The sequence below is a fragment of the Halyomorpha halys genome, unplaced genomic scaffold (assembly GCF_000696795.3).
Source record: "Halyomorpha halys isolate HHAL.00 unplaced genomic scaffold, Hhal_1.1 Scaffold2048.1, whole genome shotgun sequence".
Lineage (NCBI taxonomy): Eukaryota > Metazoa > Arthropoda > Insecta > Hemiptera > Pentatomidae > Halyomorpha > Halyomorpha halys.
Window position 1 is genome coordinate 63,867 of NW_027113440.1, and position 18,176 is coordinate 82,042.

The 18,176-nt window shown below is 28.5% G+C and overlaps 1 protein-coding gene across 1 annotated transcript in view; it reads left to right on the top strand.

Moving 5' to 3' along the window:
- Sap47 (Synapse-associated protein 47kD) overlaps window positions 1-18,176 on the top strand; it is a 76,399-nt gene that overhangs the window by 54,180 nt on the left and 4,043 nt on the right. The window contains exons 5-8 of the mRNA XM_067050942.1: window positions 8,406-8,546; window positions 9,435-9,574; window positions 10,902-11,026; window positions 13,592-13,702. Coding sequence (XP_066907043.1) covers window positions 8,406-8,546; window positions 9,435-9,574; window positions 10,902-11,026; window positions 13,592-13,702 — 517 coding nt within the window. The remainder of the gene's footprint in view (window positions 1-8,405; window positions 8,547-9,434; window positions 9,575-10,901; window positions 11,027-13,591; window positions 13,703-18,176) is intronic.

Below are 18,176 nucleotides of genomic sequence, written 5' to 3' on the forward strand. Positions count from 1 at the left end.
AAAAAAAAAAAAAAGATACCTTAACAATACAATACGATTCAAATATTTAAAATAAAAGAAAATAACAAATCAATGGGTAGTACTGTAGACATCTCGTCTTAACCATCGTTTTGTAGGATAACAATATATTTTGTTCTGAAAGATTAATCCTTAATTTAGAAATAAATTAAGGATAAATAATTTTTAAATGCTAATTTATTACTGATTTAATACAAAAATGTTAATGTTTTTGTTGTAAAAAAGGTTGATTGCATTTCCGATGTGCCGATATAAATAAACATGAAGGCCAAGGCATCAAGCTGTTCCTTACAACGAAGAAAGAAAATAGTCCATAAAGCAAAATAACTTAATGAGTCAGAGAATCACATCATGTTTTCAGTCCCGTTACTATTTAATAGGAGCTAAAAATAACTGATTTGAAAACAATGAAACGTGTCATGATTATTTATGTTGGAAATTATTCAAATTTGAAATATATCTTTATGTTTTAATAGTTATTTCCAAAAGCATCAATTCTCAGGAAATATTTGAAAGCTAATTTTCAAAAAAAATGTTTGTATCTTTATTAACATACATTTACATATACATGTATTACAACTGTACATTATGATACATCCAGTAAATTTTATGTAAGTTTTCAAAACTAAAAAAAAAAAAAAAAAAAAATTGAGCGAACAGAGAAATGAAAAAACACTTTTTTTCCCTTAACGTTATAACCAATAAGGCAAGATAACACTTTCAGTAACAAGTAAAAAAGTAATTGCTATTACTAATTACAAACAAACTGTAATTGCTATTACTAATTAAACTGTAATTGCGATTACTTTGGTTCGATTTGTAATTTTCATCAAGTAGTTAAAATTACTATTCAAAACTGTAATTTCATATTCTAGTTTCAAATTACAGTAACTGGAAAGTAATTGTTATAGTAATTACTTTTTGCCTAACTCTGTTAACGATACTTTACTATTTCTTGATCATATAATTCTTGCCTGCGACTAAGTCTGCCTTCGGTGTTGTAGGCACTGCATAGTCTGCGCCGTATTTAGTTGTTATTTATATCAATAGAATATAAGTATAGCATATATCAATACTAAAGCTTTAATAATTTTAGCAATAACTTTCAAATTGAGGGTGAATATTGATAAATAAATATGTTGAGGGAGAGTGAGTAGGAGGGAACGGTAGAGAGAGACCCAGTGCTTAAAACAATCTATCAAAATACAGTATTCAATAAATATACAACATACTTCTTAAAATTTTTTGGTAATATTGATTTAAAATTATCAAATGTACAAAAATAACAGTTGTAAAAAAATTAATTTAAGATGTTACATTATTGGATTTCATTGCTTTTTTATTATTTTATTTTATTTTATAAAATATTTATTTTATTCTATGAAATTATTTATTGGGATTTTTGTTATTAAGTTCTTATTATTACACTAATATTTGTATATACCGTGCTCGTTGTATATTGTAAAATAATCTGGTAATTAATTATCATATTTATTTATCATTTGTCTAAAATTGTACACATATTGTCAAACTAAACTAATTTGGATGAAATAAAATTATCTATAATCTATAACTTTAGTTTGCTCTTTTTTTTTTTTTTTTTGCAATGTGTAAGGTTACCACTATATTGGAAAAAGATCGGAAATATTTAAAAGCCCACTCGCTGCAATTAGTAGTATTTTTATTGAGTACATTTAGTATTTTTATTTATTGAGTTTTTTTAAAATTGATTTATCCATAACACTATGGATCCCGTTAGTTAAATTCCATCCTACTTCAGCATGCTATTTTCTAGGAATGTGTAAGGTACCATATGGGAAGGGTAAGGTGTAAGGTCACCCTAAGATCGAAAATATTTAAAAGCCCTCTCTCTATAGATAGCAGTATTTTTATTGAGTGCAATTGATAATAATTTTATTTATTGCAGTTAGTATTTTTATTTATTGAGGATTTTTTTAGAATAGGTTGCTTAGTCCATAACACTCAAGATCCTGTTAATTCGTCGTTGCAAAGAAGTATTGATTTATGTGCTAGTTGTATGGTGCTATTATAAACATTTTATTTTCTTTGACTTCAACATCAAGAGTATGATGTTCCCCTCACATATGCAGTAGAATCGACTGAGCTGCGCTTATGTAATGGAAGCGAGTGGCCCGCAATGCTCGGACTTGAGAGGCCTCGGTCGATTCCCATCTGGGTCGGCTGAGGTTCATTTCCTGTAATAAACTTCAGCATTGCCTCCCCTTCTAGAAAGGGTGACAGTTCGCAAATAGGACCCATTTAGCCAATGTACTTGCTTTTTTTTAGCCCTTGAATATTTTTTTTTTTGGTAGATTGAAATTTATTGCAAGATTAATTCCAGCTTTCGGTTATGGTAATGATTTGCCACTCATCAAACCGCACAACGGATGTTGACGTAAATAGAAACGTGGCGTAAAACAAGAATCGATTAGCCATTAAAAATCTTGAAAAATACTTTAATTTTTGTGATTAAAAAATTGTGAATATCAAACGTTAATAACTCAATTCAATCCAAAAACTACATTAACTATTGCTTGAGAACTCAAAGATAACATATAACATCAATCTAAAACCTATGACCTTCATTTTTGTCGTATTTCTCCCGAACATAAAAGACTAATACTCTGTACGGAAAGGTCATCGGAGAGATGTGTACGGCTTATATTCTTTCATTACCTTTACTATAACACTGTTTTGGAAACTTCTAGAATATTTTATATTATTTAGATGTCATTCTATGTTATTTTCAAACATTGATAGCTTATGGTTTTCAAAAGGTTCTGACTACTTTTTTTTTAAATCTGTTTTCTATAGTATAGTATATAGTATCTTTCCATTTATTATTTATTTATTTAATCTTTGAAAAAAAAAGGAATTCACTTGATATTAGGATATTATTTTAAACCATTTTGTCATTTTTAATAGGTAAACTTAGTATTTTCTCGATAAGCGACTTACTTTTATTTGAATTTATTATGTCTTATTAAAAAATATATTCTATTATTAATGCACTTAATTGCAGCTCATGTACAAAAGCTTGGATAACGTTTTGATAAACATGATTTCGAATTATGTTAGCTTAACTATTTTTTTTGTTCTGTGTAATTGATGTAATTATATTTCAAAAACAATGCACATTAGTAAAATGTAGTATGTCATAAATATTTTGAAATTAAATCAAAACAAAGATTTTTTTCTCTTTGTTAGAAAAAAAAAAAATCTGAGTGAAAAATATTTCTCATTTCTCCTTATGTAAAGAATAATTCATTGAAAATTTAAGTTCTCTTAGCAACTACTAATGATTTTCAGTAATAATAAATAGTAAAATAGAGTAGTTCTAGAAAAAAAAAATTTAGTAGTTTTTGGGAGGGAACAAGTCGTTCAGTGGTAAGGCACTGTGCTACTAACTCCAAGGACCTTGGTTTGAATCCGGCTGTGGCAGATATTTACTTTTGTGTTTTACTGTCGTGAGTTATCCCTGTGGGCTCGGGAGCCCTCCGGAGTCCACCCAACCTCATGAAGGTTGGTATCCTTAATTGGGTAAAATTTAGGTGAGTACCCTTCATTAGGTAAAATGTAAGTGGGTACCCTTAATTGGATAAATTCTGGAGGTCGAGCGTGATTCTACCTAAATCACCTCCTTGCACAACCGTTCTTCTAGTAAGAGTAATTCCTTACAAAGTACTGCAGTCCTGACCACTGAAACATTAACATGGGTTAGATTTTTTTTTTTGGTTAAAATTTTCAATATTAACTTCCGCTCTTGACCTGTATGTCTTACAAATGTTAAAGCTTTACAACTAACTTTTGTTGGTTACATTTTGTTTTTGATTGAGTAAATGATTTTTTTTCTAATCTAGTTCTTCTCCTTATATTCTTAGGTTTCTTTAGGAAACAATGTTCTGACCATTTTGCGAAGAATACGTAGTAGAATTGTGCTATTAGTTTTGCTTGTTGAAAAGTTCATCTTCTTATCACATTCGTTTCTATAAAATATTATTTATACACATTCTGTTGATCATGTATTATTCTATGGCTTGGAATATAAAATGGTGTAGCACAGATGAATTCAACTTTATGAACAACTTCATCAAGCACTACTGAAAACGAAAAACTTCAATTTTTTAATTATATGTAAATAAATTTCTTGTTTGAGACAGGTATGTTTATCAATGATAATCAAAAAAATATCCATATGGTCTCTCACTTTTTATTTTCATGTAACTCCTACGTTTCGCCATTCTCTTGGATCTTATTTATAATATTGTAATAAACATTGTTATCAAAATGTTGCAGGCTATTCTGCCTTTGTCAATTTTTTCTTAGTCAATAACCTATTAAGTAAGAACCTTCAGAACGGGCGAAACGTAGGAGTTACAAGAAAATAAAAAGTGAGAGGCTATATGGTTGAATATCTATTTATTATTATTGAATTTTTTAATCAAATCTCGTGTCCTAGAAAATTTCTCAAATTAGATGGATTTCTGCCCTTTTATATCATGCAATGAAGTTTTTAATTAGAACTGTGTTGTTTTTCCTCTTGAAATTGACCAAATTTCAGATATTGAAATTTAAAAAAAAATGAAATGCCTGTGTTATCTACTGTTTTCGCCATTTGTTTGATCACATTTCGAATTTTCACACCATCTAAATCTCGAAAGAAATCTTCAGTCCTGTATAAAATGAAAACCCTTTACCTCTTGAGAAAAGAGCATTGATATTCGAGAAACTAAAAAAATAAAATAATAATAATAAAAACGCTTATGTTTTTATAGAATGGGTTAATTCTATATAAGCGTTCAAATATTTAAAGTAAAATAAATTTAATTTTCATATTTCACAGTTTTTCTTGTTCGTTTCTTCTTGCTCAGCAAATCCGGTACCTCCCATCTATATTTAATATGTCTTATAAGATGTACTTGTAAGCCAAAAAAAAACAGAATTTAAAATTAAAATATGGATATCTTGGTTATTAATATATTTGTATTTAAAGTAGTATTTTTAATGAAGCTATGAAAATTTAGAAATAGTTTCAAAGTTTTTTCGCTCCTCATTCCCTTAAGTGCACGGACGGGCGGACGTTGAAAGGGCCGATCTCCGGAGTACTACCCCCATTAATATTCAGCCCTCTTAAACATCTAAGTTGAGGAAGCTCCCTAATATCCTCAAACCTTCCAAAGAACGTTCCTTTCTACCTCTAACGAAGAGTAACATCACACAATACGATAACTCACATACCCAAATTAATGGTGAACGCCCTTCTAACATTCAGATATGAGTAATTCATCGGAAGCCAGCTGTTAAATAGACGTTGTATCTGAAACATGAACTAGTATAGTAATTTAATTATTAATGATATCTGGCCTGAAATGAATGGTTCACTCATTCATCACTTATTTGTTCCGAGAAGTTATTTGCGTGTTGACATCCTTCATACTCTTTCATTTGACACGCGAGGTCTATCCATTAGCAAATGTGTTTTTTGAATTCTTATTCGATAATTTGTTCATAATGCTTATATTATATCATAAGATGGTGTTTTCACAGTTCAGTCGATTTTTTTTTAATTGCTAACCTATTAAAATAATATTTAATAAAAAAAAGTATAATAAACCAATTTCTATTGTTCTACTTTTTTCACTTGATCGGTAGACTGTTGTTGTTTAATGGTATCAAATCCAAATTTCTTCATTGTGCTATCTAACGTCATAGCCCTGCCTTGCTTAAAATAGTGGCACATCAGACAAAAAAAAACTTTGTATTTGACGTATTCCATAGATAGTACTATAGACTGTGGTCATTTTCTGATAGCACTGTTAGCTTAGCTTTGGTACAGTCTGTTGATGAACCACACTAGCGAAATAAACCACTAGATTCGGTAATATCTTTGGAACACGCCCTTTTCAAAATAAAACCAAAATTTATTTTGTTAGGTATGGTTTTCAATCGGAGTTCCGCGAAATAATTTAGGAATTATTTACCAGGTTAACTCAACACAGTTATGTACCTTACAATCTCAAATTTTCTTCATATTCTGCACAGGTGTTGTATAGGTATCCAAAATCTTAGCTGAAAAGATGGATCACATTATTTGTATCAAATGATATTGTACAGTAATACTGGTCTGTTTTTTTTAAAGAACGCTACATCTTTCAAAAAGTCATTTTTGAGATTTGAACATCACTGTGACACATAAAAACTACTTCTTTAGTTTAAATTTCTCAAACTAATTCTTCTGGTACATCTGACAAGTAAAAAAGTTTTGAATTCATTTTGAAGTGAACGTGTTCCCAAGATATTACCGTATATAGGGGTTTCTTTCTCTACTGGGACCCTCAGCTAGTTTCTTGACACTAAGTAACCACAGCCAGTACAATCTTGGGAATACATTTAATATAAATTAAAATATTTTTGTTTTTGTCTGATGTGAAACTGCTAAAGCAATTCAGCGATGTATACATAAACGAACTAAAATTTTATGTAGTCACTTTATTAAATTGTTACTTGTTAATCATTAAAATAATATTTCTGATCGTGAAATTTATTTGTAACTTTGAATATATCTGAATGATTATTATACTATTATATTTATAATTGACACATTTCAGAAATTCCTTACTTTCTGTCCCAAATTTCAATGTATTTAATCCTACAGATCCTGAAACTTATTTGTTACAGGAATTGCCCGAATAATAATAGTCCTCTTCTCTGTGTTTAAGATATTAAGATTAACTTGCTGACTGCCGTAAATTACAATTAATTTAGTCTTCAATAAAATACGAAGTACACCTTTAACAAGAGGTTACAACAGTATATATGACTATACCACTACAAAATTATAATTCCTAATTGGAATTGAGTTAGGTGGACTCTGTATTTTCTTTGTTTATTCAGAGTGTAAATTGAGCTGGTTAAGATGAACGACCTGTGTGGTTGTTGTTGGTACTTCAATCAAAGCTTCTATTGAGAGGTGGACTTCACGCTTCGTGGACATCCTAATCCAGTTGGCTTTGTTGTATAGAGCTCTGAGAATGATTTGATGTTTTTGTCCGCTTTAGCTTTAATTATTATTTGTCAAGGTTACTAATTTTTCCCTCCGTTGTGTTGTAAAGTTTATTTCAGAATTTAGCACTCCTCATTAAAGAAATACGAATATATTTAGGAGACTTGTATGAGGCTGTGCGGACCATTCTTGAATTTAGTCAGTCAAAAATCAGAACATCTCCTAATGATGGATTTAGTGAATGAAATGAAATAGCCTTTTATTTATGCAATTAAATTAAAATCATTACAAAATATAATATAAACATTTAAAGAAGATACAGAGGGGAAAAAAAATTAATTTGATCCTTTTTTTTTTTCTCTCAACTTTATTCTTTACAACTTTTCCAACGTTTGACCCTCAGGCCATTCTCAAGGATACCTTCATATTGATGTCATTTCCTTTTTAAAATCTTAAAAATGCAGGCTAATTGCCTTTGTCCCATATAACCTTTTCTAAATAATTTTTTCCTAGATTTAAACCGTTTATAAAACACTTTTCTTCCTTCCTTCATTCACATTTGCAAAAAAAAAAAATGACATCAATATGAAGGTATCCTTGAGAATGGCCTGAGGGTCGAAACGTTGGAAAAGTTGTAAAGAATAAAGTTGAGAGAAAAAAAAAAAAAAAAGGATCAAATTTGTTTTAAATTAAGAATAAACTAAACCACTCTCAAACAAGAATATATAAAATAATTAATCTAAAAAAAATAAATTTATATACATAATAGTTGACAAAACATTAAATTCTATCAATTTTCTCTTCTTCTTCCCTCTCTCCATCTTTCTGTATCCTTTCCTGTATAGGCCTTCCCTTTTGGGAGTAATAGTCAGCACTTCCAGGGGTGACCAGCCCTATTGGGAGGCGAGTTCTTTTCCTTTTTTCTTCCAGACATCTCTGTCCCTAGCAGCTCTATGGGCCTTTGAGGGAGTGTGGGAAATTTCAAAATATTTGAATTCATCAACTTCCTTTTTCAAGCTTTCATCAACTTCATCTCTATTTAATTTTTTTAACAATGGGCACCAAGAGGGATGTCACCCTCCCAATCAATATGATTTTTGTTACCCTTTGATGTATTAATCCATATTTGATAGAATGGTCAGGGGGAGGCATCCTACAGATGCAAAAGATGTTATAATGAGGATGAGTGTTAAGAAATACAGATATAAGGCACATATTTACTGAATGGCCCAGGTCCCATCAACACAATTTTTTTCATGATAAAAATTTAAAAAAATTATATTCACCCTTCAATGGTATTGTTATTATTTTTTAAACTTATGTGATGACCTCAACGATTAAATTTTCCTTCTTTTTTTTTCAGAGTATCCTCGGCGAATTTAATAAGGAACAAGAAGCATTCATTAAAGATAAAAATAATAAGAATGGAGGAGCACCAGTACCACCATGGGTTGGTTGTCCAAACCAAGAAGCTCTCAGGGAAGAATGTCTAGCATTGTCTACAGTAAGTGCTGCCTATATTTATTAACATACTATTATGTACAAAATATTGAGGTATGAATTCGTTTTATTATAATAGTATTATTGATTTTCCTTTAATTAAAATTATTAAGTCCCTTGAAAGGAATAAATAGTCTAGAGTATCAGTGAATTTTTGGTGTATCAAATTACTGAGAAGGTTCATTTTTCTCTCTCTGTAAATTTGATTCTGTGAAATGTGACATTTTTTTTGCTTGTAATTGAAGGTTGTTTTTTTAGTTAAATATAAAATTTTTAAACAAGTGCCTAAACTGTGCTACTTACTAATGGTGTTGAAATGAGATAAAATGAAAAGGTTAGTTTGTTTTGAGGTGTTGAAATTTATTGATATTTCTAAACAATTTAATTATTATTTTTTGTAATGGAACTTACACTTAAAAAACATGGTAAAACGTTGCTCTTTTTTGTTCAAATTACCACTGATCAATAATTTTTTAAGTTATTCAAATTTTAATCACTTTTGTTTATCAAATTATTTTATAAAATAATCTTGGAGAACTTTAGAAAACTGATTTCTTCTTTAGTTGAAACTGTATATTATTTAAATTTATATATATTTATTTTATTCATACCTGTTGCACCTTAAGGTTTTATTTAGAATCATTGATTTTTATTATTCCACTTTCATTAGTAATATTGTAGAAATCATTTATACTCAATAAATGCTATCGATCTGTAGTATACTGCATCATTACAAACTATTGACATTTCATCTAATAAATTAAATACAATTGTTTGTTTATTTGAGATTTAATGCCCTCTGTGTAATACAGCTAGTGCTAGAAAATGAAATTAAATATTTAAAAAAATTTACATTCCATTACATTGGTACATCATTATTGGCGTGTTTCAGGATAGGAGAAATTTTGTTCGAGCACCACCTGAAGGAGTCGAATTTTCATTTGATATGGAACGCGAATTCTCTGTTTGTCAGGCTATTTTGCAAGAAGACCCTAATCTTGAAAAAATGAGGTTTGAACTGGTACCTAAAATGTGAGTATTTATTGATAAATATGTTATTTTTAAAATAGGCATTAGTACTAATAGCACATTTTATTTGAATATAAAGAATAATGTTTATTAGACAGTTTAAGTATTTATTTATAGTATATTTTTTTCTTCTTAATGTGAATCCCCTAGTTTTCTTTCCTACAACCAGTCTGTTTCTCCATGAATTATACTTTTAGATACTTAGAATTGGATTTAATTAAAGTTCCCACTAATTCTCGATAATTGCCTAATATCATCCAGTTACCATTACTAAAGAGATTTTTCACATCTATTTGGACACCATCCAAGATTCTTGCTCCTCTTCAGCCATTTTTTTCATACTGTGCTTCTCTTTGGTTTAAGTAAACAACTAAATTTTAAGAAACAACAATATCTTGTTGATTGGTTGTGTCAATTTGAGTTTGTTGAGTCCTAAATTTCAGAGCTAAATGTAAAAACAGCCCAAATAGATGTTCCATGTCTTTTTGCAGTAAGTGATTTATATATATAATAGAAAAAAAATTTAATTCTGAGACAATATCCATCAAGAATATCAAATCTAAACTAAAAAGAAAGATTATGTCTGGAGGACTTGACTTGGTGGAGATTATGAACCTAGGAATGACAATGACCAGTGTAGTATTTGGTTAAGGAATGTGACTTGGAAATTAAAATCACATAATGATGTGAGGCACCAGAACGCACCCAGATCCCATTAACAACTTTTATGAAGCAGTTCATAGTTCTCTTAGTTTATAAGTTTTTGTAGATTTGGATGCACTTATATCCTTAAAAGACTTGTGTAGACCATAAGGGATTGGTTAGAAAGGATGATCTAGTGCTTTATTTCTTCTTGAAGTTGCTTTATTCAAAGTTAGTTAGAGTGCTGTGGTATACAAAATCTGCAACCTACTCAAAATTATACTTCTCAATTGTTATCTACTTGTCATCGATTGCCGCTCTCTATGTCATACAACCTTTGCATTTTTATGCATATTCAGTCCTTTAAAGAAGCTGTAGCCTTTAAAATCAATTTTATTTATTAAGATATGTGTAGTTTACTCAGAAAGAAAAGAAATACAATTTATGTTTTAAAATAAAGCCATTTATATTCTTAATATCTTTCCTATAAAATATAAATAATTCTTAGAGATGTTCTTTGTGATGATTATCATATAGATCTGATATAATAACCAGATAGAAATATCTGTTTGACTTCTAGATTTAATGAAGAATATTTTCTATTTAGATAAATAGTCTAAATCTGTCTAAAGTAATAAATTTGCTATAATTTTTTCAAAAGCACATAAATTTGTAATATGTTTTTCAGTATAAATGAAGAAAACTTCTGGCGTAATTATTTGTATCGAGTGAACCTTATTTGTCAAGCTGCAGAAGTAAGCAATATGGCAGAAAGTGCTACAGTTGGAAGTGGTCCAACAGAAACCTCTGCAGGTATTGAGTGGTTAAGAATTGTTTTTGACAGTTTGTTTTTAAAAATAGCTGATTTTAGTATTTCCATATTCATAGATTGTGTACCAAAGATTGTTTTTACTTTTTAGTTTTCCTTTTATTTACTTTTTTTTTTTATTTATTGTTGTTTATATATTATAAACCTGAAAATATTCATTTAATGCCATAGTAAATAAATTATTGACAGCAAAACATTCAAATGACATTAGTGAATAGTTTTATTAAATTTATTTATCATTTCTTGTTTCTGATCAACCATAGAACTGAAGTATGTTAACAGATCAAAAAAGGTAAAATAATTAAGAAAATACTTATTTTTTGGGTTGTTTGAATGTTTTGATTATTCATATCAAATTTTATCTGTATCTTAATTTTATATTGTACCCTTAACATTGCCTGGAATGAAATATTCTTGAGAATGGTTTATACTTTCAAATCTTCAATTAATTATTTTACCCTTCTTTTGTTTATTTATTGAACATTCATTTCTTTTATTGAACATTTATATTCATTTCATTTCATTTTATATTGCCTGTAAGTTATTGTAATACTAGCTTGTTAGTTGCATGTATGTATAGTATGGAATATCCATTGAGTTCGGTGTCGACAAGGTAAGCTTTCTAATTTTTATTCAGAATCGTGTTTAATTAATAAATCAATTATTATTTCCTAGTATTTTATTACTATTTTTGGATTCATAAATGGAGATTTTTCTTTGGAGTTTTCATATAGATCAGTGATTCTCAAAGTGGGTGCTGCAGCAATTAGTGGCAATTGAACCACAGGTGGTTTGGGGGGTGATGGATAACTACTACAAGTTGTCACAGTCAACAATATTACTGCTGACGAAAATAGAGCCGAGGATTACTAAATTGGTTGCATACCAGCATACCCAGTTCTTTAACTTTTTTGTTCCGTTTTAACTATTTTTGTATTACATTCTATTCCTAGTTCAATAAATTGCTTCATAATTTCCTACTTCAATGTTTGTAATTTACACCTTTCTTTGCCATATTTTTTGAAAAAGGTTGAAACATTAATACATATATATTTCCTAAAAATTGCTATTAAAATTTTAAAATCATTAATTTCTAGGGGACACTAAGTAATATTTTTCCTGGTAAGAGGGCAGTAGGACAAAAAAAGTTTCGGAACCACTGATATAGATCTTAAGTTAATCATCTAATATTGCAATACCAACCAAATTGCATTGATTTTATTGTCACTATCTCTAGATGATAGTACTGTTCCTCAGTCGAGCTTCGATATTAAGTTATTCATTAGGTAGGTTAATGATTTTATGAGATCGTTATCGCTATCCCTGGTATTAGTGTACCACAGTTATTATATTGATTTAATTGTTCATAGGCTTGACATATTTGGTTAGTGGTTGATAGTAGATGATCTAAGTGAGTTTAGTTTTATCCGAATTGATACATTACTTATTAACTGTAAAGTATATCAACAGCTGATGTTACAGCCTCATGATGTGAAAAGTAGAAGGAAGATTAGAAGAACGATACACTCTCTGCCTATTAACATGGCTATAAGATAAGAAAATCCGAATCCGAACTCTCAAGAAATATTAGTCATTTTTGTATAGAGAATATCTTTTTATAAAAAATAATTAATAAAAATTAATAGCTACATCAACCATAAGGTCATTTAATTCAAGTTCTCTGAAAAATCCTTGATGAAGTTATTTGTTTTAAGGTATAGAATGTTATTTTTCATTAGTTGACAAATTGATAAATCTCGTACTCTTTGTCATATCTGTTTCCTTGAATGAATGAAGTATGGAAAATTCATTTGGTAAAATACAATTTACTTTGGCACCACTCTTTGTCTCATTTCCTTTTAGAAATTGTATTGTATTCTAAAAGCTGTGTGATGATCATTGATTGAGCCAGAAACTGTCAAAAATTACTTGATTTATCATTAATGGCTAAAAAGCAATTATCCGTTATTATTAGTTTCAGGAACTGACAGATCATATAGAAGATGATTGCTAGGAAATTAATGTTAGGTACTAATGGTGCATTATCTAGCAATTTACTTATTATTTTCTATCCGTGATATAAATTGTTTGCCTACTTTTCTTTACTTTCAAAATATCATTATTTCTTGACTCTCAAGGAATCTGAATTCTATGCTGCAAAGAATATATTTAGGCTTTGTATAGTCGGTCCTCCTAAACCCAACTAAGATTTTATCCTATATATCTTTTGCCCATGAATAACTATTGGCCATAAAAATATTCAATATCTTTTTCAGACTTATGTGAATTTTATTTTTTGATAGTAGCTTTAAACAAAGTAGAATAAAAAATTTCCAATTTTACTTAAAAAATTATTAGTATACAATAAAATGTGATACTGATGTTTATATGATAGATGTTGAATTATATGGAATATTTATGCCTTATCATCATTGCTTCTGTATTTTCATTTATTTTGTAATTAGGTATTTCATTTAAATTAAAATCCCTAACATTATTAAAGCCGGAGTTTATGATTTAAATATTACTTTTTTCATTGATAACATCAGTAGGAGGGTTGGCTGAAACTGGCTTTGTCTCTGAAGAATTTCCTGCTAGTTCTGAAGATATTAAAGAGGTCCAAGAAGGCATGAAAAAACTGGGCATCAAAACAGACCAAGGTGAGTGTTACCCTCCAGTGTTATAGCATTTGTTATTACATCGTTCTAAATCAGGAAGTTGTAAAAATAAAATGTTATAAATTCTTTTTTCATTGGTTACTTTCATTTAAACCATGATTTTTTCTCAAAAATGTATATTTTTCTTAAGAAAAAAAAAAAAAATAAATAATAATAAAAAGTTAAGAAAACCTGAATAAATCAAACAAAGCAATGAGTTAATTTTACATTTTCAAATTTCCAGGAGTATTTATGCATTTAGTCCATTTGAATTACCTTAAATTTTTAATTTTAAAGCTTTTTTTGAAAAAAAAAATATTAGAATTACTCTTATAATTCATATTATAATGAGACGTATAAATGTTTTATGTTTGTGGATAGTTTCAATTATTCTTTATTTGAATTGAATCGTTGATTTTATGATCAACACTAATGCATTTGATTTTTGCTGCATTTATGTAATTTATTCCTTTCAATAACAGAACATCTTGAAGCATTGAAAATGGTATTGTTATGTACTTTATGAACGTGCTGAATAGTTTATATTATTTTTTTATGAGAATAACATTACTACTTATCCTCTCCAAGAATTTTCAGCACCCGGTGGTTTCATTGTGTTATCAGGTTTGTAGCGTCAACTTTTATTCTTTCTTGGTGTGACTATATAGTAGTTGCAGTAGACTCTCAATAATTCTCTGTTTTCAAGTCTGAAATTATTCACAAGAATAAATGAATGGAGAAAAGAAGAAAGCCAACAAAAGTAATTCAAAATACTTAAAAGGAAAAAAAAATAATTGCTAATTTTTATTAATCTATTTATCTCTGTATTGTATGAACATCTAGTTTCTAATTAATTGACTTTTTTAAAGTAGGAGGTGTGTTTATAATGAATATTTTGTTCTATAGACCTTCAAACCGAGGAGGTCACGTGTGATTTCAAAAAACGTTTTCTGCTTCACGGTTTGTAATCATTTACTAGAGATGTTTTATAAATGGTTTCCTATCCCTGCTATTCATTCATTTAGTTTGTTCATTTCAAAAGCAAATAAATATTTTGCTTTGATAATTTTAATGTTATTAGAAATAGGCAATATGTGTTGTTCTTTTAAACTTGTTATAGTAATTAATATTTGCTGATTGGTTCTCTGGTAAAGAAATTTATTCAGAAATTCTACTCAATATAAATCAGATAGTAATCTAATCGGTTGAAATATTTAATGTTTTAGTTACTTTTTATGTTAAATGTATTACTGTCACCTAGCTCAACTATTCAATCAATTTGACCAAAGCATATACTGAAATATTTATTATTATAATACTTATTTTATTGAAATAGAAGGGCATTTCTATAACTTTCATAAAAATAATTAGTGTGTTAAAAGTAATTGTGAGTCTACTGTATTCTAGCACAAATATGCAAGCAATAGTGCATGTTCTAACTAACAAGCTTGTCATGATTTCATGTTTTTCTTTTTGCTAAATAATTTGTTATTATTACTATTGTTTTTTTTTTCTTTGGGGTATTGTTTTATTTATGTAAATAAATAATTCATTTTAAAACATAATTTTGTTTTTGTACCATTAATTTTTATGCACATACATGTTTTATAAATATTCCTGTCAGCCATTTTGTTTGAAACAGGTGCTTCTTATTAGCTTAAATTTTTTTTTATCATTAATAGTCAGTGGTCATTTATTAAATAATGTTTTACCATGAATACACTATTATGTTTTTCAAATAACCATGGATCTTTCTTACTCTTTTGTGGTCAGTAATATCCCTGTCATTAATATGCTTTATTTTCTGCTTTACAAAATTATAATTTTGTATTGTAGGTACATTCCATCTTCTAATTTTTATTTAATTTTATTATTTTCTCTATATTGTATTTTGTCTACACGTAGATTTGCTTTTACTGTGTAATTTTTTTTTTAATACTTAAAAATTAGAATATATCTGTATTCCCAATTGTCCCTATCTTCTTCTGAGAATATCCAAGTTTAACTGACTAATTATTCCAATTTGGAGAAAAATGAGGATCAGTGCAAAAAGGGTCCAGGTATCTATTTCAACAGATGTCATCCGCTGCTTTCGCTTACATGAGACCACTCATGAAGAGTTTACTGTCAGAAAAGTATGAAATTCATATTTCAGCTTCCTTAGATTATTAGTGAAAGACAAAGATGGTGTGTTGGCGGCATCCATGTATTTAAATTTATTTTTTTTAAATAAATTTAAAAACATGAATAAATACGTCCCCAATATTTGCAGATTGTTGTACACTTGTTGAAGTTATTGCTATTTTTGCAATATTCGGGAGAAAAAAACTGAAGACCAGGAAAAGTGAAAATTATGAACAAAAAAAAATATTTTTTTTCTGTTATGAAAATTCGTATTTTAGGATTTCCCTTGGTGGGAATAATAAATATAAATTTTGTTTCTGCCACACTTGCAACAGTTTAATAAAAGATAATGAAACCATAGTGCAATCAGAAAAGATTGGGTGGTCTCGACTTTTCCCATTTGAATTCGATATTTCTATTTTTATTATTGCTAACAATGAGAACTGTTTATTTTTTTTCAAATACACAAAATTAAAGGTACTTAAGAGGAAAATTTGTCATTTAAGGGCTTTGAGATTATTTCACTGTGCTATTCGATCAAATCAGATAATTCTTTGAATTCTAAATATGTTGGGTTGCTGTTCTGACCTTTGAACCACAGGTAGATTAAAAAATTAACATATTAAAAAAGTAAGCTTGAGAAACACTATTTAATTTGCTACCATGCTCTCCTGCTTTATTATAGAGGATACAAAGACTAGCTTTAAATTGTTTATTTTTTCTCATTGAAAATAATATATAATGCTTCTCTCAACCTGTTTCATTCGGATGGCTGATGATTTAATCTAATTTTGACCCTTCCAGTTACATTTTTTTATTTTATGAAATTCATCAAAATATCTTTTCAATAATACTTTATTTCAAATGATTACTAAAAATTCCATTTCTTTTTTTGCTGACATTTTCTTGCTTTTTTTAATATTTTTGCTTGTTATTTTCTCATATAATGTCTTACATTTTTTATTAACTGTTATTATTTTCTTAAATTAGCTTAATTTTATATCAAGCTTGTCATAATTATGTAAATTTAAAGCAATAGGTGATCCAATCATCATGACTTTATTTTTCAAACAGATAAGCATTTTCAAACTGCCCCCCTCTATAATTTTTAAGTGCACTGAGAAAAATTAACCTCGCAAACGTTCTTACCCTTCCTTGGGTCCTCTCTTTACCTCACATACTCCTTTCCTCCCTTCCTCCCCCTTAGTTAAATTATTATATTAACTATAAATTATGTTAGTTTTTCATAATTATTTGAAAAATAATTTCATAAAGTAGCCTGATACAAAACAATTATACTTAGTCCTATAAAACTCTACGGTCCCTGCAAAAACATTAGGAACTGTAGATCTTTAATGTTATGAGAATTATTTTCAAATGTATTTCCAACTCATTTTGGTTATCTCTGTGTAATCAATCATTTGAAATAAATTTAATTTAATAGTCAAAACTAAAAGTTGGTGCCAAAAAATTGTTTGCTTTAATTCTTAGCTTGTATAAGTATTATCATCACTGTTAGTTCCCACTTAAAGAAATGTGAATTAACTGTTTCTTAAAAAATCTTCCAGTCTCGCTCAAGGTATCAAATGTTATAACACCACTCATTTTCCCCAGTTCTTTGCCTACCCAGAAGTCCTAAGAAATTTTATTTTTTTAAACATAGTTCGTTTCTAAACAATTACATATTTTTACACAGACAAATTTGTTTTGTTTACATTTAAAGGAAGGGTTAGCTGTATTTTCAGTCATTTGCTTCATAACTTTCAAAAGACTGGGATATACAAAGGACAGAGAAAATTGAAAGTTTCCTATTTAAGTCATGTTTTGTAAGTTGTTATCAGTTTAAGTGGGAATCCCGAGTGAAGTTAGGTAGTCAAACTTGACCAGTCCAAGTGTTGTTTCTTCCAAGGTAATGTCCAAAGGTATGTCCATCTCATTTCTTATTACAAGCCTGGTTCAAAATAATATGATAAACAGCTGGTTTATCCGGCCTTGCATATTTTCTTCAACTTGTCTAGCAATATTAGTTTTTTATTTCGATTTGGATGATTTTACATCTAAGTACATTTGTCCTTATGACTGGTGCTTAAATTTCACATGGCTAGTGTTTCAGACATACCGTCCATTTTCAATTCATAAAATTAATTGTTTGATTATTAAAATAATATAATAATAAATTACCTATCAGTCTTACATATAAAATACATGAAAGCACATTAATAATTGCATTAAACATTAAAATGAACAACATATATTTTTAATGGTGGAATTCATCAAATAATTTAAACTTAAAACATTATAGAAAAATTATTAAATGGTCAAACAAGTAATATTACCTTTACCTAGTAAGTTA